We start from the raw sequence: 24,100 nt of genomic DNA on the forward strand, positions 1-24,100 counted from the left end.
TTTTTTTTACAAAATTTTAAATTTTTGTGAAATTTTGTTGAAAAAGTTTAGAAGTGCTTCCTAGAAGTTCTCTCAAACACTACCAAAAATCATGCAAGCGGCTTTTGACTTACCTTCATCATGATGATATTTATCTTCTTTTTGTTTTTTTTTTTGAAAAATCAAAATCATTAATATTGAATATCGACTTATTGCCCATTTTCTTGATCATTTACAAGTTAGGGAGTGTTATGGAAAGCTTTTACTTATTTAAAAGTGATTCTAAGAGAGATTATTTTGAAGTTGATGAAAACCTAAAGTATGGAGTGTTTCGAAATAGAAGTCGAAAGCTAATACAAGCTAAAGTTTAGTATTTGGAGAATAATGACTTCCAAGCTTAATTTTTTTAACTAAATGACAATCATACCCTTATTTGATTATTTAATTTTTGATACTCACACAATAAAAAATGAGTTTATATATTATTTTACATTATGAATTTTGTATCAATAATATTTTATTTTTTATAAGATGTATACTTGAAAAAATATATAAGATTAATAAAAATAAAAATATAAAAAAAGAAAAAATTTGTATAAATATACAAGATATATATAAAAATGTATGAAAATGCAATATATATATATATATATATATATATATATATATTTAAATAAATGCTTGTAATAATAATGTAAAATTTTAAAAAATATTTTTTTAAAAAATGCTTATAATAATGTAAAATTTAAAAAATATTTTTTTTAAAAAATATTTGTAATAATAATATAAAAATAAAAAAAAATAATAAAAGCATATGTAATATGATAAATTTATTAGGAGTATATATGTCAACTTATAATTTTATACCTTAAACAAAAAATCAAAAGCTAAAAAAAACATCAAATTTTAGCTTCTTGCTTTTGGATAAAAGTTGTAAAAGCTAAAACAGAATTTAACATTCACAAACACTCAAAAACACTTCTATGCAGCTAGAAATTAAGAAACACTTTGTAGAAACTCTACCAAAAACTCCCTTAATCGAATTGGAATTGTAATAATTTGCACAATTCTCTCTCTCATGGCAATTTCTTGATCAAATACATAACACTCTGGATTATATTAATCTCATTTTGAATATATTAATTATTAAATAACAATAACAAATTATTATGTTTTGACAAGTATAACAATTTATGTTAAGCGGACTTCACGATGACAAGTGACAACAAATTATCATCATCCTATCCAACTATCCAAGAGAGAGACTGATCGATACTTCACTTATTTTACGAGAATTTTTTATTTAATTCCAAAATTACTCCTCACACAATATGTGTATATATATATATATATATATATATAATTTGTTTAACTCTTTGAAAGAAGAAAAAAACGATTGTGTTTTATTTATTAGTTATTAATTGTTTATTTTTTTATTTCATATTAATTATAAAGTGTTAAATTTTATATTTCATAATTATAGAAAAATCATTTAACTAAATCTCATGTCATATTTAATTTTATAAATATCATAACTAAATTTGAGAATCAAAATATATGAAAGTCATAATATTCATTTAATAATAATAATAATAATAATAATAATAATAAATAATGTAGTGCATTTCAAGACCTTTTATAAAGAAGAAAAGGACACATACAGCTCATGGACAGTCTCAGGATCTACGCAAAATTGGAGCATAATGGCAATATAATATGTTTCTTATAAAAGTTACGTTGACATTAATAAAATGTATGTGGATCCTGCATTTTGATGCCAAACGATTTTAATGGCTTAAGAGTATATATATTATTTAAAAATTACTCATACAATTTATTTACGTTGTGTTTAAAATGAAAGATTTTCATGAGATTTAGAATTACAAATATCATTTTAATATTTGGTAAAATGAGATTTCGAAATGAGATTGGTATTTGATGAGATTTCATTTAACTGAATGAAATTCTTATGAAATTTGTCTGATTTCGTGGGATTTTTATAGAATTTGAATTTTAATAATAATATTTTTTTGACAGGTTATAAGCTGTTTTGGAACTTATAAACTCCACAAATCTGTATGGTAAAGAATTTTAAAAACAACTTATAAGTTGTTTTTAAAAAATTAAGAGAAGGATACTTTTTTCAAAAAGATCTTATTTTAATAATTATCTTCTCCAAAATATCCCTTTATATTCATTAATTATCGTCTTATCCTCCACAAAATTTACAAAACTAACAAGTCTCTCTCTACACCGCGACTTCCTTTCCTGACAAGATTTTTGTTCTAACTTTCTATATCTTTTTTTCTTAGTATTTTTTTTTTAAAAATGGTGTCTTACATATTATTGATTAGTATTTAACTACAGTTTTTATTTGAAATATTAATGATACATTAAATTTTTAATTTATTTTTTCAGTTTTTCTAAATTTAAATATAAAATAAATTTAATTATATATATATAAGTTTAACATTTATTTATAAAAGTGTAAAACTACTTCGTTTGTTTATAAATATATAATTATTCCATTACATTAATAATAATATTATTATATATTTTTTGGTAATTTTATTAATAGAAATATCTTAAAATACCAAATACATCAACATCTTTAAGTTTTTTAAAATAAGTTTATCCAAACACTTTAACATCTAATTTTTAGTATAAGACCTAACGGCTTATAAGCTCTTAAAACAACTTATAAGTTCTAGGAGCTTATAAGTTATTTTTAATAAGATTTTAGTCAAACACCCTCTTATTCGCAGATTTCAATTTTTCTTTGCAAATTTTGCAAAATGTCATTTATCTAAAAATTTATATTATCAATTCACACTATTATATTTAAAATCTTAATTACAAAACGCCCAAATGGAATTTCAATTCCTTGGATTTGAAATCTAAATCTAAATCTAATTCAAATTCAAATATCATTTCTTATCCATCCAAACACATTGTTAGTTTTTCAATCAAAGTAGATTCTTGCCAAAAATCAAATTAAAAAATTTTCTAGATTACAAGAAGGATTAATCATTAATCAATTTTCTGATGAGAAGTTTGCATTTTAGTAAAACAAATGAACTTAGAAAAAAGAATGACACTGCTCCTTTCCGTTATTTCACTAATGAGTTTTTGTGAGATGAGTTGACTCGATCTATATAAAGTCAAAAGTAATACATAAAATATAAAAAGTAATATTTTTTCGAGTCAGATTGTATAAGATATTTGTATTACAAAATCAACTGGTGAGAGATCCCACGAGGATGTTTGTGTTTATTAATTGCAAACAAAAGAAAAGGTGACAACTGAAACAAAATGAAGCAACACTGTTTACAAGAAAAGGGTCAAATCCCACATAATATTCTTGCTAGTAATGACCACCCAACCAAGAAATATAATCTACTTAATTCCAAAAAACAAAGCCAAAAATAAAGCCGGCCAAAACACAGCTAATCCCTTTATATATGGCATGCATACTTTGTCAATCTCACAATCTCATCATATCTCCCTTTGTCATCTTCAAATTATCCAACATGCCTTCCTCAAACAATCCATCACCATTTCAAGAAACTGTGCCAAATTCTTTCTAGACATTCATCCAAGCATAGGCCATCTTCTTGCATACAATTTCTAACATTTTTTCAGCAAAGAAATCCCCTCGGGATCGATCATATCATACAAAATAAGTGTTGAACTCTCGAGCAATGGTCATGGATCGTAACACTCGTCCTTGTTTGGTTGTGTTTTGCGTCGTGTTCCTTTGTGCTATACCATCATTTGGAGATGATACGGCCGTGTCTAAATCCCTCCTCGAGTTCAAAAAATCGCTAACCAACACCGTCATGCTGAATGATTGGAAAGAGCCTGTTGCTAACCTATGTTCTCCTATTTGGACTGGCTGTGTCTGCACAAATGGTGTCTTTACAGGATTAAGACTAGAAGGGATGGGGCTCGGTGGCAAAATCGACATAGAATCCTTATCAAACTTGTCATTGTTTTACAGCCTAAGCGTCATGAACAACAGTTTTTCAGGCCCGTTTCCAAGTGATCTAAACAAGCTTCAAAACCTGAGAAGTTTGTATTTGGCAAATAACAAATTCGACGGTGAGATACCGGATAAAGCTTTTTCAGGGATGAAGGGTATGAGAAGAGTGGTGTTGGGAAATAACGAATTCGCAGGAAACATTCCTATGTCTTTGCTTCAACTGCCAAAACTTGTGGATTTGCAGCTTCAGAGTAATCAGTTCGACGGAGAAATACCGGATCTTTGGCAGGAGAATTTGACAGTGAATTTCTCTTACAATAAGCTAGAGGGATCTATACCTGTCACACTTCGCAGCCAGAATGCAAGCTCATTTTTTGGTAAAATTTCCATGTCCATACTTTCTTGGATTTCAATTCATTGTCTAAGATTTTATCCATTTTATTTTCTGTTGCCGATTAAGTTTCTTGAATATTTTGATGGTAGATTTCAAGACTCCCAACTTTTTTTTTAATCAAAGGGTTTCTGATTCAGAAGAGGAAGTAAAATATGAGATAATGGTGTCCAAAAATGTCTGAAAGCTTTGTTTTCAACTTTTTAGTTATGTTCTTTAGGAAGAACTTTAACTGACTTGCACGTTGTTAATATGCTATTGATGACAGCTAAACATTGGTTTAACTAATCCGTTGTCTATTAGGAGTGCAGGGAAACACTGAAACGAGACAAGAAGAGTACTATTCATCCCAACATAAAATTTCCAGTTTTGCTCCAAAAATATACTGCGGTTGTGTTTGGATTAATGAATTTGATTTTGAAAAATATTTTGACGAATGAATTTCAAATGATACCCATCTTATGTAGATTTGAAATCCACGATTATAATTAAAATTGCATAATTTAATATGGATTATATTTGATATTCACTTCAATCTGCTCATCCAAGGAAGTCAAAAAATTTGAATTCATCATCTCAAATGCATCCATCCAAGCAGAACCTAAGCCATCATTTGAACTAAATTCAAGAGTTCGGTCAGAAAGAGATGATAGAATTAATCACATTTCAATATTTCTACTTTGATCATGTGATAACATTAGAATTAATAGCACTTTTTTTAATTTTTTGGTAAGAAAGAACATTACTTAGATTATCTAAAGACCACATATATCTCTAATCGCTCACTTATTTTATGTATTGGGACCTGTTTTATCTGTCAGGAAATAAGCTATGTGGTATGCCGTTAGATCCATGCAAACCAAAGAAATTGTCCTGGAAAATCGGCTTAATCATAGCAGTTGCAGTGGGACTTGCATTAGCTGCTATTATCATACTCTTCCTCATATTCCGCAGGCGTGAAAGGCCGCTAAAATACCAAAAATCAATAAACAAATCCCACAAAGAAGATCCAGTTGCTAACCAGAGTGGGGCATTCAAGAACAGTGAACATGGAAAACTACAATTTGTCAGAAACAATAGGCAAAGATTCGAGTTGGAAGAGTTGCTAAGGGCATCAGCTGAAGTGCTGGGGAGTGGAAGCTTCGGCTCGTCTTATAAAGCCGTGCTTTTCAGCGGCCAACCTTATGTTGTGAGGAGATTCAGACAAATGAGCAATGTCGGAAAAGAAGACTTTCAAGAACATATGAGAAAGCTAGGAAGGCTTTCGCACCCTAACCTGTTGCCTTTGGTTGCTTTCTATCACAGGAAAGAAGAAAAGCTTTTGATCACTGATTTTGCAGAAAATGGGAGTTTGGCTAGTCATCTTCACAGTAAGTCTTTTTATCTCCAGATTTTGTACGGATATCTCTCTAGACTCTATATATATCTATAACCTGACAGAATGAAGATATACAGAACCCATAAATGACATTTCAAATTTTAAAAATGGTATTTGTTACATGAACTTAACATGCTTGAATTCTCTTGAGAAGGCAAAAGGAGCCCGAACCAACCAGGTCTTGACTGGCCAACGCGCTTAAGAATCATCAAAGGTGTTTCACGAGGGTTGGCGTACCTCTACAGGGAACTTCCTACATTAACTCTTCCTCATGGCCATCTCAAATCGTCAAATGTCCTTCTCGACAGCACATTTGAACCCCTTCTAGCTGACTATGCACTAGTACCAGTAATCAACAAGGATCATGCACAAAAATTTATGGTAGCTTACAAGTCACCAGAATCCTCACAAAATGATCGTGTAACGAGGAAAACTGACATTTGGAGCCTGGGAATTCTCATACTCGAGTTACTGACAGGCAAGTTTCCTGCAAACTATCTTAAACAAGGCAGAGGACCTAGTGCAGACTTGGCTACGTGGGTTAACTCTGTTGTGAGAGAAGAGTGGACTGGTGAGGTGTTTGATAAGGACATGAATTTAGCAAGACGTGCTGAAGGGCAGATGCTTCGACTACTCAAAATTGGAATGTGTTGCTGCGATTGGGATGTGGATAAACGGTGGGATTTGAATGAGGCTGTCGAGAAAATAGAAGAGCTAAAGGAAAAGGATAGCGATGATGACTTTTCATCTTATGCAAGCGAAGTTGATATGTATTCTTCTAGAACAATGACTGATGATGATTTCTCGTTTTCAAAAGCATGAAATTTTGAGAAGCTAGCAGACAGCGACTGCCTTTTAGTCTTTACATTCTTTCTGCATAATGGATAGGTAAATATGCAGTTCAACCTTTTGTTTACCGATAAATCTACGATTCTTTGCAAGTTTGCTCGTGTACTTTGAGAACAATATGGATACTACGTTTGATTATTTAATAACAAAAATACTAGCCCTTTTTCTCTCCATCTCTACTCCAGTACTGACTAATAAAACATGCAAATATCAATGACAGTATGTTCGTAAAGTATTTAAAAGTGCGCTCTGTACAAAAGATAACAACAAACAATCAAAATTTATGAAACACGATGTTTACCTCTTCTATCTACATATATCTGAGAGGATGTAATCATCTATTCAAATGGAATTTAACCAGGATTTGATACTGAAAGGAATGAATCACAAGAAATATTTAGGGAAGATGCACATACAGAAGTAAAGACATCTATATTTTCTTTTGTGACTCTCCTTCAATTTTAAACCTCATTTCTCTTGGCCCCCTAATGTGGCAAAAATGAACAAACATTATGGAAATACTACATCTTCCACATTTTTTTTAGTACAAAAGCCTTCTTGTGAATTCAAAAATTTCTTCCTTGATGTTCCAGATTTCTTCAGAGCTTTTTACCAATTGCTTTAGACACAACTGCTACATTTTTTTGTTTTTTTTTTTGTGAAACAAGGGAGCACTTATAGATTATTGACAAAACCAAAATTCAATTTCTACTTGATTAAGCACGAAATTATTTTTTTACAACAATTAAGAAGCAACCCTCTCCTCTCCCAGTTCTCTATTTGGATGTGCAAATGGAGCAGCATCTTTGGCAGGTAGTGCTTTGCATTGCTGCTGCTACGTGAGAGATTTTCCTTTAAGCAATCCAGAAAAAGATAGAACGAAAGCATGAATCTTTCACCTGAAATCTTCTTGTTGATCACAGAGAACCACCTTCCCGGCCTTCACACACAACCCCTGTTCTCCAACATCATCCACCACCTTCCCATAGCTGTACTTCAATGGCATCCTTCCCAATATCCTATGAAATTCCCTTATACACTCCCCTCTCCTCTTTCTGTGCTCCCTTCTTCTGCTACTCAACCCCACTTCTGCCACTCCACCTGACACGTCTTCGTTTCTTGAGTCCCCATGATCTCTGATTCCGCCTCCTTTAGCCCCCACCATTAATGGGCCCCTTTCAATTTCATCAGCCACCACAAAATTCATCAATATATCCTCGCAGTTATTGGTTTTATCCACTATTTGTCTGGCTGGGGCGTACTCTTCACTGCAAGAGTATTTTTCGAGGTATTTGATGTCGAGGATCATCAATTTGGTGAGGATTATCGAGTACCTTTCCCTCTCCATGGTGTAGATCCAAGACCTCGATGCGATGTCGTAAGCGTGCGATCTGGCGAAAAATCCGACCACCCGACCCGGATCCGATTTCCAGACGGCGAACGCGAAGGACACGGAGGTCGTGTCGGGCACGATGTCGTCGTCGCAGATGAGGACGGCTCGGGTATTGATGAATTCCCAGGGGTGGAATCTGGAATTGAGGCTGGTCGACGGCGAGCGGTGGACGAAGGCGGAGACGTTTTTTGACAGGCGGGAGAGGGTTCTGGTGGAGGTGGAAGGGTTGCACCATAGGATGACTACGCCGGCGACCTGTGGCGCGGCGGAGTAGGCGGCGGCGATTGATTGGAGCAGTGGAATACGGTGCTCCGAGTAGCCGTTGATGACCACTGTCAGTTGGTCGGATTTGAGCGCTTTCGGGTCGGGTTTCTTGCAGGGCGGGGCCTGGGGATCCGGGTATGCTCGAAGTGAAATGACCAAAAGGGGCAGAGGGGAGAGGATGATTGCTGCTAGTAATAAAAAGGGTAGATTTACCATTCCCATTAAGAATCTTGACTTTGATTTTGCTAAATCGGCAATATCTTGAATGAACTATTTAAAGGTCAAATACGGGATCATTGAAAGTCTAGTGCAAATGTCACGATTTAATCTTTTGCGTAAAAAATTGTTAAAATTTAAAACTTTTTGGTCAACGATTACATACATCTTCATTCCTTCTGACCCTTAAAGATTTTTAAGTGAATCCTACCGCTGTTTGACCTTAAATTTAGAGCCACAAGTTTGGGTTGTGGTGTGACAATTTTGTGACAAAAGATGTGATCTTAAAGGCAGATTTTGACCCCACAAAGGTGATAAATGTATGTGGATATGGTAGCTGTGGTGGAATTCTTGACGGAAAATAGGCAATGACAATTGCTATGAAAATGGCTGTAATTGCTTCAGCCCATTCCAGTAGTAATTTGAAGCTCAACTTCCCCTGCAGCAATAAGCCATGGCCATCCAACTCGAAATCGCGTCTCGATTTCAGACCGGCTGGATGCGTACCGGTTCAGCAACAGGTAAAGTTTACTTGCTTGGATTTGAATTTTGAACTAGTGTGTGCACACTATTGATTGTGGCATTTGTACGTGATGGCTTTTGTTTTGTTTGGAAAAGGTGGATTCTGGGATCATGTGTGATTCTTGCAGTGGAAGAGGGTGGCTGCTTTGCAAGTTTTGCAAAGGGCAAAAAACCAATGTGAAAACCGCGGAGAGTAGCCGGATTTACCGCCGTTGCCCTGCTTGTAAATCCGTAAGTAATCCCAAGATTTCCTCTCTTTACCCGTGCCGGTGTTGGACTTAATTTTGTAAAAATTGTGCAGATTGGAAGCGTGTTGTGTTCGAAATGTAAAGTTTTCAGATGTGTTACGTTCCCGGATCACAATGATGGTGAAAGCCTCGCCTTTTGAGCTCTAAATGATACAATTTTACACTTCCCTTGCATTGTGTCGATTGAGTTTTGTTTTCTGTGCATGTTATGTAAAGATCAAGGGTTGTAATTTATTTTGCTCCCAAAATATGAGGAAATATTGAGCTGACGTAGTGACATTAGGAGGGACCTCAATTATATAAACTTTATTTTTTTTCTCATTTATCTCAAATACATAGTACAGAGTTTTCGGACTCCTATCTCTATATTTGGTAGCATTATATTTTTACGGGTGTTTCAATATTAACTAAGTTTTGAAAAAACGCACGATCATTTTAGCATATGCGAAACACAAAAAGTGAATCATTTCTCTTTGAATTTGAGGGGTTAGTCTATGCTACACCGGAGTGTTTTTTCTCCTATTTCAATATCATTAGATCACGTGGAACTCTTATATTTTTATGCAAATTGACATGTGTGTTGGTGATCCAATGGTTGTAATTTGACCACATCATGGGGAGAGAAGTACTCCAGGTATAGTGCATAGAATAATCCGAATTTGAGATTGCTTTAAATTCTGAATTCGAGATTGATTTATTTGGTTCAGATTTTGTTATTGAATACTACATAAGCCAAGGCTTGAATTCCGGTTTGAACTTGTGAGCTCGTGTAAATTTTAGGTATATTTACAAAATAGAAATTGAAAAATATTTAAATTCATAGAGAAATCATTTAGATTCATTTGTTGGGATTTATATGCGTGTATTATATTTTTTTTATTTTAAATAAAAATAACTTAGTTGTTTAAATAATAATAATAAAATTATTTTCACGCAGTATTTTAAAAATACAAACCAGACGTTGGGCGATCGCCAACCTCTCTAATTTTTAGAAGACAACACCTCTAGGCGTTGTTACATTAGTCATCGATCTAGATTGATGTATACTTTATTTTTAAATTTTTTAAAAGGTAATTTGATTATTAATTTGTATCTAATGGAGGATTAGATGATTATTCATGAATTTTGAGTTTGAATCCAATACAAACGAATCATTAGAGAAACATAAAGATGAACATGAATAATTAGATATTTAAGTAAAAAATTGTCTAAGCATTGAACGATAGGTGTTCGTCCATATACCATTTGCTGCTTTTTAGAACAATTTTCTCATGTTATTTGAAGAGTTGTTTGCTTGGTGACAAAATATAAAGTAAATTAATATGCCTAAATAGAAATTATTAAATCGTGTTAAAAAATAAAAAAATAAAAACCAAGAAAATAACAAATCAACATAGGAAATTTCCGATTTTTAAAAAAAAATTCTAATAGTTTCGTTTCAAGCACGGTCTATAGGTTATAGACGCGGACTACTTCGACCAAATTCAATAACGTTTACGAAGAATAATTGGATTCCTGATCCAAAATCACCTTATTGTTATGTACTTATGTTAGGCGTAATTTTCCAAAATAACTTGAATTTTATGGCATTTATCAACTTTTGAGGATGATGGATATCTAAAATCGAATCAATCAATTAGGCACATATTGTTATTATTATTATTATTTAGGATTGCGATGCATATGTAATGTATAGTGCTGATTATTCTTTTCAGCCTGGTTCATATTTAATTTGTTGTTAACTATCATTATTTTGGTAACAATGATTATTCTCTCGGTCAGGAGAAAAGACGGTACGTAATGTTTGGGTTATGCAATTTAAAATATAAGAGTCAAACAATTATTACAAACTATAACTTTTGATAACATGACAGACGTTCGATTAGCCTAATCATCCAAAGTTAACAAGGTATATATAAATTGTGTCGTACATGGAAATCTTTATCCCAATTATTAATGAAAGTGATTTTTCGTAGATGCAGGGTTTGATGAGCGCAATGGACGGTTTTCAGTTAGGGGCATCATTCGGGATGATGCTAAGCGAATGTTGGCTGCTTCAGCTACTAAAATTCGTTGCTCACGGTCTGATTTTGGAGGTGAATTATCTGCATGCACTTCTCCGGGGGTTGTTGTTGTGTATTCTTTGTGATCTTTCACAAGTTTGGACGTTCTCGAATTCACTGTATGAGCGGTCCTAAGAGAAACGAGGCTCTGTACGAGTTTAAAACAGAGTGTCTCTTACATTAACTTGAAAAATCAAATATAATTGAACTATACAAAATTATCTTTTATTTTCGTAATTATGAATTAGCTCATAAAAAATCACAATAAACTATCCACATTTACAATTCAGTGCAAATTCAATTTATAAATAGTTAATTTAGCTATTCAAAATTAAAATAAAAAATAATAATTTTCAAATAGGTTTCAAAAATCATGCTTTCAATCCACGAATTTTTCGTCCCTACATGAAATTAACAACAAATATTAACATATAACATGAAATCAAAATTGAATTGAAGGTCTCATAAATCAAATTTTAGCATAATCAGAGGCAAAGAAAAAATCTCTCACACAACTCAAGTTAAGAACTCGAGGCTAGGAAAATTGTAATCACGGAAAAACGATGTGGAGCGATGATCAACGACAAATTAAGATTAGAGTGAGAGATAATGAACGGAGCAAATATTTAATATATATGTTTGGACGACAGATTTTTTATAAGTTGTGCGTGAATATTCAATTTTATTTTTATATTTATAACAATAATTATAATATAATAATTTTTTAAATTTAATTGTTATATATAATAAAAAAAATTAATTAATTTCAGGCCCCCATCCTGGGCATGGGCCCTACCCGCCCTTGATTCACTGGGTGTGGTTAAAGCTGTGAGAGAGTCATCTGATTATCTAAGTCAAGAAAGTTTATTGATAGAGCAGATTCGTGATACTCTTTCAAAGACTGGGTTTCTTGGAATTCAACATATGTGCCGCAATACCAACTCAGTTGTTCATAGGCCGACTAAATTTGCTTCTTGTATTTCTCAATCTTATGTTTGGGTTAGTTATGGATTTCCTTCTTGAAGAATTAAGTTGTAATTATAATGAAATCTCCTTTCATGTTCAAAAAATAAATTAATAAATTTGTAAGGTACTTTTCTATAACAAAATTTCACAAAATTTAAAAATTTTATTAAGCAAAAGTTGAAAAAATGCTTCTTAAAAACTCTCTCAAACACTACACAAAGGCCAATAAATATTTTGATCCATTGCCTTGTTTGTAAGATTGAACTTGCAGAGATCTCTCGATTTACCATACACTAGCTATTTCAGATTCAGGTAAGATTATTCTAGTGCATCTAATATATTTTTTTCAAAATTATGGCTACTGTTAAAATTAAAAATAATATATCCTATACTTTTTTTGTAAATAAAAAAAAAAGACAATGATAAATAAATATTTTAGCTTTTACAGTTTTGAAAACAAACTCTCTGTTTACCCTTTAAAAAAAGAAAAAAACAAACTCTCTGTTTTTGTAAAATATAGACCGAAATAACGAATGTGTGTTTTGATTATTTAATTGAATTTAGTTGAACCCACGTATGGTACACTCACACGTCATGAAATACATGCGGTGGCACACCAAACCGTAAAATTAGACAAATTTGGTCTGGTACGTCACGCACCTTCTCCTCAAAACAATTTAAATACGGGTTTTAAAATAAAGTAGGTTTTTTATGATATGATCTCGTGGATCTATACAAATGAAACAGATCAATTTGGTTGATAATTATAATGAAAAGTAATAGTTTTTCATACATAATATTTAATAAATGAAAAAAAAAATAATTCCCGAACTTAAACGGGGAAATAACTTCTCCTCCAGCAATATCTTTTTATTACTTGCATATCACCGTATAAAAAACATTATATTTAAGACCATTTATTAATTTAGGGAACTCACATTCAAATGAAAGTATTGATTTAGAGCTAGCATTCAGATTGTTGAGTCGAAACTAAGTTTTTTTGACAAAGAATTCAATATTGTTCAGTCGAAACTAAGTTTTCTCACATGAGAACCGATTCGTGATATATAATATAATTGTTGCGTTTAGGACTGAAATCCAAGTCGCACATTAATGATTTAATCTGAAAAGAAATGAAAATGGACCAATTTACAAATTAAAATTATCCGAACACAGAATGGTGGCGTTGGAGGCTAAAGTTGTTGGTTCGTGAGTCATAAGGAGTTCATGCAAAGTTATTCTTTGTTGGCCACCAATTATATATATTATTTGGTACTGTCTTCCAGGTTCTACTCAATACCTATATATATTTCTCACATTTTTTTATTTATATTATTAAAAATCATACATCACAATAATTTATACTTCTCAAAATGTGTGCTACATAAAAGAAAATATATTATGTTAAAGCATGGACTAGACCTAAAAGATTTGCGTCACCTTTTTTTTTCTTGCCCCAAACAAATGTACACTCAGATTCTCACTAATATATTTTTTACCAGACATATATATTTTTTCAAGATTGAGAGATCATTTACTTTTTCTCCACCCACCAACCCACATTAATGTTTGGTACAATTACGGCCAATAATATATATATATATATATATATATATATATATATATTATAGAGTTAAAATTATTTTGGTACATGAACTATTGATAAAATGTCATATTGGTACATAAACTATTGAAAATGGTTTAATTGATATATAATCAAACTCAAAAGTCAATTTTACCCTTTACTTGAAATTCTTTAAATTGAATATTTTTATTAAATTGATTAATTGAACTACATATACATATTTTTGTCTTTTAAATTATTAAATTAATTAAAATTGTAAATATAAATTCATATTTACTAATTACTATACTATAAAAAGAATATTATATATCATTATACGAAAAAATATTCAACGCAAAATTTATAGATTATAAATGAAAGACACAGACATATATATATTTTTTAATTTGATTTATATAAAAAATAATATTATAACATAGATAAACAGAAAAATATATATCTTTTATTATATATTTTTAATATATATAATTTATCAATTGTTATATATATGTGTGTATGTGTATGTTTGTATTAATTAATATTTACAATGTTTCGTACAATGAGTACGATCTCTTTTCTATAATATAAAATTTAAATAAATATAAATTTATATTTATAATTGTATTAATAAAATAATTTTTAAAAATAAATTGTGTACAATTTTAATTTAACAAAAATATTAGAATTTAAAATAATGTAGGTGAAGGGTAAAATTGACTTTATAAGTTGATTATGTACCAATTAAACCATTTTCAATAATTCATGTACCAATTTGACATTTTACCAATAGTTCTTGTATCAAAATGAATTTTACTCATATATTATATGTGTGTGTTATTGAATGTTGAATATCATATTTGTTTTGCTAAAAAAAATCATATTTGTTCTTATTTTTATTAATTTTATATGTAAAAGTAGAGATATATAGTAGTTGTTGGGGACCGACCGACCGATCGGAACTACAATTCTCGCTTGCTTAATTTTTATAAAATATTTTTATATGCCTTAGTACTACGTGTGTTTCATATGCATCACAGAAATGAAGGGAGAAAAAAACAAAGAATAAGGTAACACATTTATCATTAATTTATTAACAGTTATTATATGAACGATTTATTATATATGGTTTATGGTGCCACTGTTTATGTTTAAATAAATAAAGTATCCATTTAATGTAATTTGATATTTTTCGGATTCAAGTCCAATAATTTGATTCAATTTGACTCAATCTTATTTAATATTATTTATTGGGCATATGTTATAAAAGCTCGTAAAATTCAAGAAAGGTTTTATTTTTAAGGTACGTAGTCCTATGCTCTAATTCTAAATTTTATTGAACAAAAATTGATTTAAATGTCGGAGACTCGGAATGACCTGATCAATGCCACTCATCCGTCACCGAAATCTTCACTAATTTCTCGAATTTTCGTTAATAGGATAATATTATCAATTTTCTGGCCCGATCAAAATTATTAATATATATAATAATAGGAACGACCAAATAAGGTGGCTTCCGAGCATTGCTGACCATTTTGCTTGTCTATGTTGTGCGAGAGTAAAAATATTTAATTGGTAAATTCGTATAGGACAAAATAATAATACATTTTTAAAATAAACATCATATTTAATTAATTTTCAACTATACAAAGTAGAAGTAGGTTTATATATGCAATCAATAAAATTTTTCGACACTCCATATTCTTTAATCGAGTTTCGGGATTAAATAAATTAAAATCAATTCATAATAGGGAATGATCTCTAAAGCATGCCCCCCACTACTAAATGTGGAAATTGAGACATGCATTGCCATTAGATTAAAAAAATCAACATAATTTGGCCAAAATTAATGCACATTACCCAAGTTTCCATTAATATGTTGCAAGCAAATATTCAACATTTAAGAAAAATAAAATGTCCAGGTGATCTGTATACACGTTTTAAATTAAAGTTTCAGTTAATGGTTTAATTAATTGAGTAAAAAATTGACTATCTTTACTTATTTTCTAGCTACTAGGATATTGCATTGTAAACCGTGGAAGAAATATATATTTGTGTCTTATATATACTAGTCGTAGCGCACACGCATTGTGTGTGTAATATTATATACAAATATTATGTTTTGTGAGTATATAATATAAATTTATTTTTTTAAGTATTTGACTTTATTTTTATTTTTATTTTTTGCAAGTTGATAATTTTGTTGAGGTTTTTTTTCGAAAAAAAAATTAAAAGTGAGCATACCAAAAGACCACTAAGATGCTCTTACTTTATATAATATATATATATATATATATATACTCAGATTATTTATTTATTTTACGATGGCAGATCATATCATCATATCACTCCTTGAATTAATTTTTTGACACCTTGTATAATCGACCATTGAACAATCACATTTTCATTGTTCCACACAGATAATCACAATTTCTATTATTACTATCGGCATATATAGCTCTAAGCAATTCAAACACTTTGCTTTAATTAATTTGATATCAATTATTAAATTTCAAATTATTGAAAAATGATTAACATATACCGAAACAAATTAATAATTAGGCATTCAGAAAGTTTGTAGATACATTACACATTCAGAAACCATTTCTGTAAAAAAAAAAATTTTAAAAAACATCTCAATCTGATCAATTTAACAAAGAGTACCATGCATGAATTTGAAATATAACCTAGTCAAATTATAACATTTGCTTGAATCATGTTTTTCGTGTATGTTTGAAGGTACGGTCATTTTAAAAAAAACATTTAAAGAAAGGTTATAATTTCAAAAGAACGTTTAACCAATGTCATTTTTCAAAATATCGGATATTATTATATTATATATATAAAAGAGAGGGAAAACTCCATCAAAAAATGAAATAAACTGATATTTCTTGAAAGCCAATAATATAAGTTGATGCCCATCAAAAAATGGAAAAAACAAACTGCACAGAATTCCCACATGAACAGACCCACGCATATAATATCTGTTTTTTGTATCACAAAGTGCGGAACTCGCTTTTTTGGCCCTTGAATTTGTTGAGAAGTCGCATTTTGCATGTAACCTATATGTATGTTCATTTCACTTTGCCCATACCACACGCTTCTATCTCCCTATATATAACTCATATTCGGTGCTAACAATTCAGCTAGCTACCATGAATTAACAAGAAAATAAAGCATCATAATATATATAATATATACAGTACCCCAAGAACATGGAGTGGAAGAAGTGCTATTTGGATGTGATTCTGGTTCCATTAGGGTTGTTTGCGTCCATATCTTATCATGTATGGCTATGGCACGCCGTCCGCACTCGACCCTTTTCGACCATCATCGGAACCAACGCCCGTGGCCGGAGATTTTGGGTGGCAGCCGTCATTAAGGTATATATATATGCAAGTTAATTTTATCATATATATGCATTAATTTCTCATTTTAAAAAAAAAACACATGTATTCATTAATCTTGGAAATCTTCTAATCAGATTTCACATATTGCATTGGGGCCGGGTAGTTCCATTTTTTTTTTTTGAGAAAAAACTTGTAATCTTATATATGATAATCATCGAGTACAAGTTTTACCAACCACGAAGAAAACTCACCATTCATTCAAACAAAGGATGATTGGGATCGAGAAGCAAAAATAGCAAATTAACAACAAGATTTATAAATATTTCTAGAGTAATTAATTACGTATCGATATTCAATAATTTTAAGCTAATTAATAATCTGGAGATGAATGAGTTAACAACATTATATAGTACTGTTTGAAAGAACTAATTATTTAAGTGTTTACAAGCTTCTGGCCAATTAAACGTTTGGAAATTGTACGTAGAAATTGAGAATTAGCTCAAGTCTCAAACAAGTTATAGCAAATACTACCAGAAGCTTGGACAAGACGGGGAAGTTAGATTTGTACCTTAAATAGTGATTTTTATTGATTTAAGGACATTAACTTATGTAACTAACCATACCATTATTTTTTTGATTGACACTTTTTAAAGTTCATTAAAGGATATAATGAAATGAATATATAAATGGAGATACCTAATAATCCACCCAAATCAAAAAGTCACTTTTGATTATATCATATCCTATGTGAATTTGACACGCAAAGGAAATGATATATAAGGGAGAAAAATTCTCTTAATGCGTTTTCATGTGTGTGCAAACAACTATAATGTCGCATTTTTTCGTTCCTTAAATAGTATGCGATAATTATGTGTGCGAAATGGATCCATTGGACGCATATTCCTTTGTATGGGAAAACGTAGTATATATGACGTCATAGCTGCATCATATTTTTTTAATTCATAATTTTAAATTATTAAATCAAAATTTTTTAAAGTAATATGATAGTTAAGAGGAAATATTTTGTAAATTAAATTGAATATATACGAATAAAATATTTATTTTGGATTCAGATTGTTTCCGTGTTTTCTTCATAAATTTTGCATGATATAGATGGTGATGATTTGTTCCACAATCATTTCCCGAGAACCTCTTTTTTTTTTTTTAACAAAGAAAAATATTCATGTTACATGTGACTAGCGGTAGACGCTGTTACTCTACTGCAATTCTAATCCATTTGATATTAAGGTTAAAATTTGACATCAAATTTGGGATTTAATACTCATTTGTAATAATCATCTTCTAACTAAAAAGAATATGAATTAATGGCTCTCAACAGTGTATTCGAGTTTAGTGAAACCAATGTTCATTAATTCCATTCTCACTACCAATAATACATTCAAGAGTGAGTCGGTTGCACGTGACTTGTCATATATTGTTTATCTGATTAACCTAATTTTTAGGTTACTAGATTAGTGTGAGAGTTTTTTTCAACGCACACCGAAATAACTCCTACGAGTTTCGACTTCATTAAAAAAATATATATGGTACGTTAATTATAATCAGGTAAAATGCTCATTATATTTTAGTCCTATATGTATTGATGTATGATATTTTTAGTCATATATGTTTCAATAAATCATTTATACTCCCGTAACTATGTCTTTTTTTAAATCAATTTTAGTCATTTTCATTAAAATCATATAATTAAATGAATAATATCAGTGTTAAAATATATAACTACGTTGTGAAACATACGTTCATATTTTGAGAAATTTTTTTAACAGTGTATTTACAAAAAAAAATAACACTAATATTGGTCATTTAATTACATGTTTTTAGGTTGAAAGAACTAAAATTTGTCAAAAGAACATAATTATAGGACTATTTTTTATTTGTTGAAACATAGGACTAAAAATGTCACGGTACATAAATATATACAAGACTGAAAAATTGACGTTTCTCCTTACAATTATTTTGTTAACGAAATTTTGAAATGTTGTAAAATTTTGTTAACGAAAAGCTGAGAATTGCTTCCTAAAAGCTTTCCCAAACACTATCTAACTAAGAATTTTCCGCTAACTGCAAATTATTAATTCAATGAATACAGGACAATGAGAAGAAAAACATCCTGGCCGTCCAAACCCTCCGGAACACAATCATGGGAGCCACCCTAATGGCCACCACCTCCATCCTCCTCTGCTCCGGCCTCGCCGCCGTGATCAGCAGCACTTACAGCATCAAAAAGCCCTTAAACGACGTCGTGTACGGCGCCCACGGCGAGTTCATGGTGGCCGTGAAATACGTGACCCTACTCCTCCTCTTCCTCTTCTCTTTCCTATGCCACTCCCTCTCCATACGCTTCATCAACCAAGTCAACTTCCTCATCAACTGCCCTCCGGGGAACCAGAGCGGCGGCATAGTGACGGCGGAGTACGTGTCGGAGCTTCTCGAGAGGGGGTTCCTCCTGAACACGGTGGGGAACAGGCTGTTCTACGCGGCGCTGCCGCTTCTCTTGTGGATTTTTGGGCCGGTGCTGGTTTTCTTGTGCTCGGTGACGATGGTTCCGGTGCTGTATAATCTGGATTTTGTGTTCTCCGGCGAGAGGACGAAATTCGGGGGCGAGAATGGGAATAGCCATCACTGTGGAGCAGATCTTGCATGATTATTATAAGCTATGAGCTAGTTTTTTGGATTGTGCTTGATGGTGCATACTTTACTATATATACATCATTCATGATTTATTGATAATAACAAATGACACAAAATCTATAAAAAAATTTCATCAGAGGGTTGATTTGCAAATGCAATCCTCTCTTACATTTTCTCCTACACATTTAAATTTAGTAATAATATTTTATATTGGTTACCACTCAAATTAACCATTATATCTCTTTTTCACTTCTTACCTTTATTATAATTAAGTGATATCTAGTTCTTATGGAAATATTGTCATATTGCTTTAAATAAATTTTATTTTACTTAAAAACTATTTACACTAAAATAATATATATGCTTTTAAACAAATTTGTTTATACGTATATATACATTTACAGAAAAATAAAAACATTGATTAAAATTTAAATATCAAATTTTTTAACTAAACTAAATTATATTGCAATTAAACTTATAATAAAATATTAGAAAAATTATATGATTGTGGATATCGAATTTTTCAATTTTTTATAAAATTTCTTAAACTAAAATTTTGGATAATTAAAAAAATCTTTATACATCAAATTTCAATTTCTTGAAGTATTAAAATACTCATTTTATGCTTATTAGCGTCAATTAAACTATGTTAGACAAAACATATTAAATTCAGCATACGAAAAAAAAACAAACAAACAAAGATATAAAATTGAACGAATATTATCACATGTCCAATCATCGAAATTTTTAAATTATACTAATTTGGTAGATCCTAAATTATTAGGATAAATATAATTATATAAAACATGATATAATTTCAAAAATATCTTTATCCTAATAATATAATATCATAAATAAAACACACCAGCTTTCGATTTTGTAACTCATGATATATCTTATATTTCCAGGCGAGTATTGTTCTGGAAAAATAAATTTTTTGGTCCAGTAAGTTTATTTTTTTTTGGTTTTGGTCCATTAACTTTTTCGATGTGGATTTTGGTACACTAACTTTGCATTTTCATTGTTTTTTGGTCCAATTGCATACGTGTTAGTTTTTTATTGGTCCACGTCATCATTTTGGATCAATCAAAAGTTGACACGTATGCAATTGGATCAAAAAATACTGAAGATGCACAGTTAGTGTACCAAAACACACATTGAAAAAGTTAATGGATCAAAACCAAAACATGAACAAGTTAATAGAGCAAAAAACTTATTTTTCCTATTGTTCTATATTTTGGTTTTAACATCTTCTTTTTGGTTTTCAGTTGCTGAAAATTCAGATAAAAAAACCTATAATTCTATTATTGTAGGTATATATATCTCAAGACGTTGAGATATAGTAGAAGAAGAGATTCTTTAATGTTTAAATTGAGAAATTCAAATATTGGTATTCATAATTAAATGTTCTTATAATATTTTATTATATTATAATTATTTTTCCAAGTTTAAGTTAAAATATTAAAGTAATTTTTGATATCTTAGATTTTGAATAATGTTTTTACTTTTCTATTATGAATGTATATACGTGCATAAAAATATGTATTTATAATTATAAGCATATATAGTATTATAAATAGTTTTTTAAGAAAAATAAAATTTATTTACTGCAATAAAAAAATTTTGTGTCAATATTTCTATAAATACTAGATATTATTGTATTATAATAAAGGTAAGAAGTGAAAAAGATATATTGCTTAATTTGAGTAGTAGTAAAATATTGATTTACTAAATTTAAATGTGTAGGAGAAAATGTAGGAGGAAGGTGTAGGAGAGGATTGTACTTGGTTGATTTGTCGACACTGCATATTACGACTTACATACGTTAATGCCACATTAAGTGAAAACAAACTAAATTTGCGTTTAAAAAAATAAAAATGACATAATAAGACCGAAATTAATTTTACAAAATAAAATCGTAAAAAGATAAAATTACATGAGTAAAAATATAATTTTCCAAACAAATGCACACTCGGATTCTCACTAGTATTATTTTTTTAACCAGACATATATAAATATATATTGAGCAAATTGGTGATAAATCCCCAAACCCAAACTTGACTTTGCCCTAGTTTCCTACCCATAAGATTCTTTGCAATAGCTTTCTAGGACTACAAAATTTTAATATTTAATTGTTTAATTCTTATACTGGATTTATGCTTTTTTATGCTTAAAATCTAAAGACTTTACGCTAAAATCTGAAAATTTTGTGCTTATTCATGGTACAAAGAATTATCCGTAAAATGGTATCAGAGCCTTAGGTTAATTATTTAGACATAATATTATTCGTTAATTCATGCTTTTCTTTGTTGAGGAGAAGATTTTTTTTTAAAAGATGACTTCAAATGAATGTTTGAATCAAGAGGATTTTATTCATATGAAATCCTATAAACAAGTTAATCTATTCACAATAGATTACTTACAACAGGTTGTGATTAATGCTCTTAATTTTGAAGAGATAAAGAAAAATAATTGCTAACTCTCAATTTTTAGAGATTACCCCAGATTCCTCTAAACTCTTCGGAGATCTTAGAGAAATTCAAAAGACGGTACAATATTACAGCAATCAGCTGTATGAAATACCTCGGCAAATTGAAGAAATCCTTAAGAAACAAGAAAAAAATTCTTGGAAACCTAAAGGTTCTTCAAAATAAAATCATAAATCTAGAACACACTTCGGGTTCTAGAAAAAGAAATATAGGAGGAAGGTTACCACTCTCATTTGGTACCGAACCTTTGTTACATCAGAAAGGTAAAACCAAAATGGTCCAAAAACCTTTAAACAATGATGAAATGATGATTAATCTTATAAAAACAGTATCAGAGAAAAACACTATCTAATGACTACTTTAGAAAGATTAAATCTCGAGGATCTACAAGATCTTGCGAATTCTTTTGCGAATCTCAAAGTAGTAGATCTAAAAATGAATTCCCCTGAGGGTGAACAACCCATAGGGAATCCCCCAAGATATGTGGTTAAAACAGAAGAACCACATAGTGAGTTCCAGGTTGGAGAAAATTCACATCCAGCAGGAACCAGATCGAGAAGGAGTAAAATCCCACTCCATCAATCTCATTACGGAAAAACTATTTTAGATCCAATACATCCTTACAGGGTTATGTTAAACCTTGATGTTTTGGACTTTAAAAACAGAGAAGATCTTATAGATGATTGGACGTCAGCTATGAGAATAGCAGCAGGGACATTAGATCTCAATAAAGAAGGATTCATTAAACTTCTAGAAATGAGTCTAATGGGATCTGTTAAGATCGCATGGGAGATGACTATGAAAGAAACTAAGGAATCAATCTTAGCAGGAGAATCCCTCAGCGAGATTGAAGAAAGAATGGTCACCCTATTTAAAGCACAATTCATAGGGGTAGACTATTTCAATAATCAAGATACAGAGAAAAAAAGAAGATATACTCAAGCTTTTTATAGCCTCGAGTTACATGATATCTGCTTAGTTTATGAATACATTATGTTATTTATTAAATACAGATGAAATTCGGGAGTCGAGGAAAATATAGCTATTCAGCTATTTTTTGCAAAAATGTCAAGTTCCTGGAGAGAAATGCTGATTAAAGAATATGTTCCAGGCAATCTTGATACATTGGCAAGACGTGCCTCTTTTTTGAAAGAAAAATTAGCAGAATGGTGTCATATGGCAGCATTACAGAAGAACTACAAGAAAATAAGGGGTATAGATAAGCATACACCTTTGTGTTGTAGAGAAAATGATCTTCCAACGATCATTGAAAATAGATCACAGGGATTTAAAAGGAAGAAATTCAGAAATAATCCCTATAATAAAAGAATGAAAAGTTCTTGAAAACCAAGAACATTTTGGTCCAAACAAAAGGCCAGATCCTATAGATCAGGTAGAAGAAGTGGACCTACAAGAACATCCCCAGCAACAGGCTCATCACAAATCAGGGGAAAACACCATCAAGAAGAACTTTCAAAAGAACTCATACAAGAGCAAGTGAAAGTTCAAGGATTGCAACTGCTGGACATGTGGAGCAAGATGACATATATCTACAAATTATCCAAAAAATGAGAAAAAAAAGGAGTTAAACTCTTTGAAGCAACACCAGATATGGATGATGCGGTCTTCTTTCAAGATCTAGTCCAAGTATATCAATTTGAGGATATCCCCTCAGATGAAAGCATATACGAATAAGAGATATTGTTTAGTCGAGAAGTTTCTGAAGATGAATTAGAATCAGAATTAGAGTAAAGAGGAAGTGTTTCGCCAGAAAACACATGAAAGTTTGGCTGGGTT

The 24,100-nt window shown here is 30.7% G+C and overlaps 4 protein-coding genes across 5 annotated transcripts; 3 read left to right on the forward strand and 1 right to left on the reverse strand.

The window, feature by feature from the left end:
* The first annotated feature begins 3,490 nt into the window (after positions 1 to 3,490).
* On the forward strand, positions 3,491 to 6,714 carry LOC140875658 (probable LRR receptor-like serine/threonine-protein kinase At4g31250). The gene is made up of 3 exons (XM_073279387.1): positions 3,491 to 4,338; positions 5,174 to 5,722; positions 5,885 to 6,714. The coding sequence occupies exons 1-3, from the start codon at positions 3,681 to 3,683 to the stop codon at positions 6,550 to 6,552; spliced, it is 1,875 nt and encodes a 624-aa protein (XP_073135488.1). The 5' UTR covers positions 3,491 to 3,680; the 3' UTR covers positions 6,553 to 6,714.
* Positions 6,715 to 7,052: 338 nt separating this feature from the next.
* On the reverse strand, positions 7,053 to 8,473 carry LOC140875296 (glycosyltransferase family protein 64 C3). The gene has a single exon (XM_073278949.1). It carries the CDS (start codon positions 8,456 to 8,458, stop codon positions 7,475 to 7,477), a length of 984 nt encoding a protein of 327 aa, XP_073135050.1. The 5' UTR covers positions 8,459 to 8,473; the 3' UTR covers positions 7,053 to 7,474.
* LOC140875297 (uncharacterized) lies at positions 8,379 to 9,495 on the forward strand. Of its 2 annotated transcripts, XM_073278951.1 has the most exons (4): positions 8,379 to 8,427; positions 8,747 to 8,973; positions 9,071 to 9,205; positions 9,276 to 9,495. In XM_073278951.1, the coding sequence occupies exons 2-4, from the start codon at positions 8,821 to 8,823 to the stop codon at positions 9,360 to 9,362; spliced, it is 375 nt and encodes a 124-aa protein (XP_073135052.1). In that variant the 5' UTR covers positions 8,379 to 8,427; positions 8,747 to 8,820; the 3' UTR covers positions 9,363 to 9,495. The 2 variants fall into 2 exon arrangements, with proteins under 2 accessions (XP_073135052.1, XP_073135051.1); XM_073278950.1 differs by lacking the exon at positions 8,379 to 8,427 and having other exon boundaries at positions 8,554 to 8,973.
* Positions 9,496 to 16,947: 7,452 nt separating this feature from the next.
* LOC140875029 (uncharacterized) lies at positions 16,948 to 19,987 on the forward strand. Its single transcript, XM_073278550.1, has 2 exons — positions 16,948 to 17,195; positions 19,273 to 19,987. The coding sequence occupies exons 1-2, from the start codon at positions 17,028 to 17,030 to the stop codon at positions 19,825 to 19,827; spliced, it is 723 nt and encodes a 240-aa protein (XP_073134651.1). The 5' UTR covers positions 16,948 to 17,027; the 3' UTR covers positions 19,828 to 19,987.
* The last annotated feature ends 4,113 nt before the right edge of the window (positions 19,988 to 24,100 follow it).

Source organism: Henckelia pumila, chromosome 1, assembly GCF_033568475.1.
Source record: "Henckelia pumila isolate YLH828 chromosome 1, ASM3356847v2, whole genome shotgun sequence".
In the NCBI taxonomy this organism is placed as follows: Eukaryota; Viridiplantae; Streptophyta; class Magnoliopsida; order Lamiales; family Gesneriaceae; genus Henckelia; species Henckelia pumila.

Bases quoted from the DNA above. Each gene is read 5' to 3' on its own strand.
- LOC140875296 (XM_073278949.1), bottom strand. From the start codon at position 8,458: ATGGGAATGGTAAATCTACCCTTTTTATTACTAGCAGCAATCATCCTC.
- LOC140875297 (XM_073278951.1), top strand. From the start codon at position 8,821: ATGACAATTGCTATGAAAATGGCTGTAATTGCTTCAGCCCATTCCAGT. The intron at 8,974-9,070 runs GTAAAGTTTACT...TGTTTGGAAAAG, and splicing joins GCGTACCGGTTCAGCAACAG to GTGGATTCTGGGATCATGTG. The intron at 9,206-9,275 runs GTAAGTAATCCC...AAAATTGTGCAG, and splicing joins GTTGCCCTGCTTGTAAATCC to ATTGGAAGCGTGTTGTGTTC.
- LOC140875029 (XM_073278550.1), top strand. From the start codon at position 17,028: ATGGAGTGGAAGAAGTGCTATTTGGATGTGATTCTGGTTCCATTAGGG. The intron at 17,196-19,272 runs GTATATATATAT...CAATGAATACAG, and splicing joins GGGTGGCAGCCGTCATTAAG to GACAATGAGAAGAAAAACAT.
- LOC140875658 (XM_073279387.1), top strand. From the start codon at position 3,681: ATGGTCATGGATCGTAACACTCGTCCTTGTTTGGTTGTGTTTTGCGTC. The intron at 4,339-5,173 runs GTAAAATTTCCA...TTTATCTGTCAG, and splicing joins GAATGCAAGCTCATTTTTTG to GAAATAAGCTATGTGGTATG. The intron at 5,723-5,884 runs GTAAGTCTTTTT...TCTCTTGAGAAG, and splicing joins TTTGGCTAGTCATCTTCACA to GCAAAAGGAGCCCGAACCAA.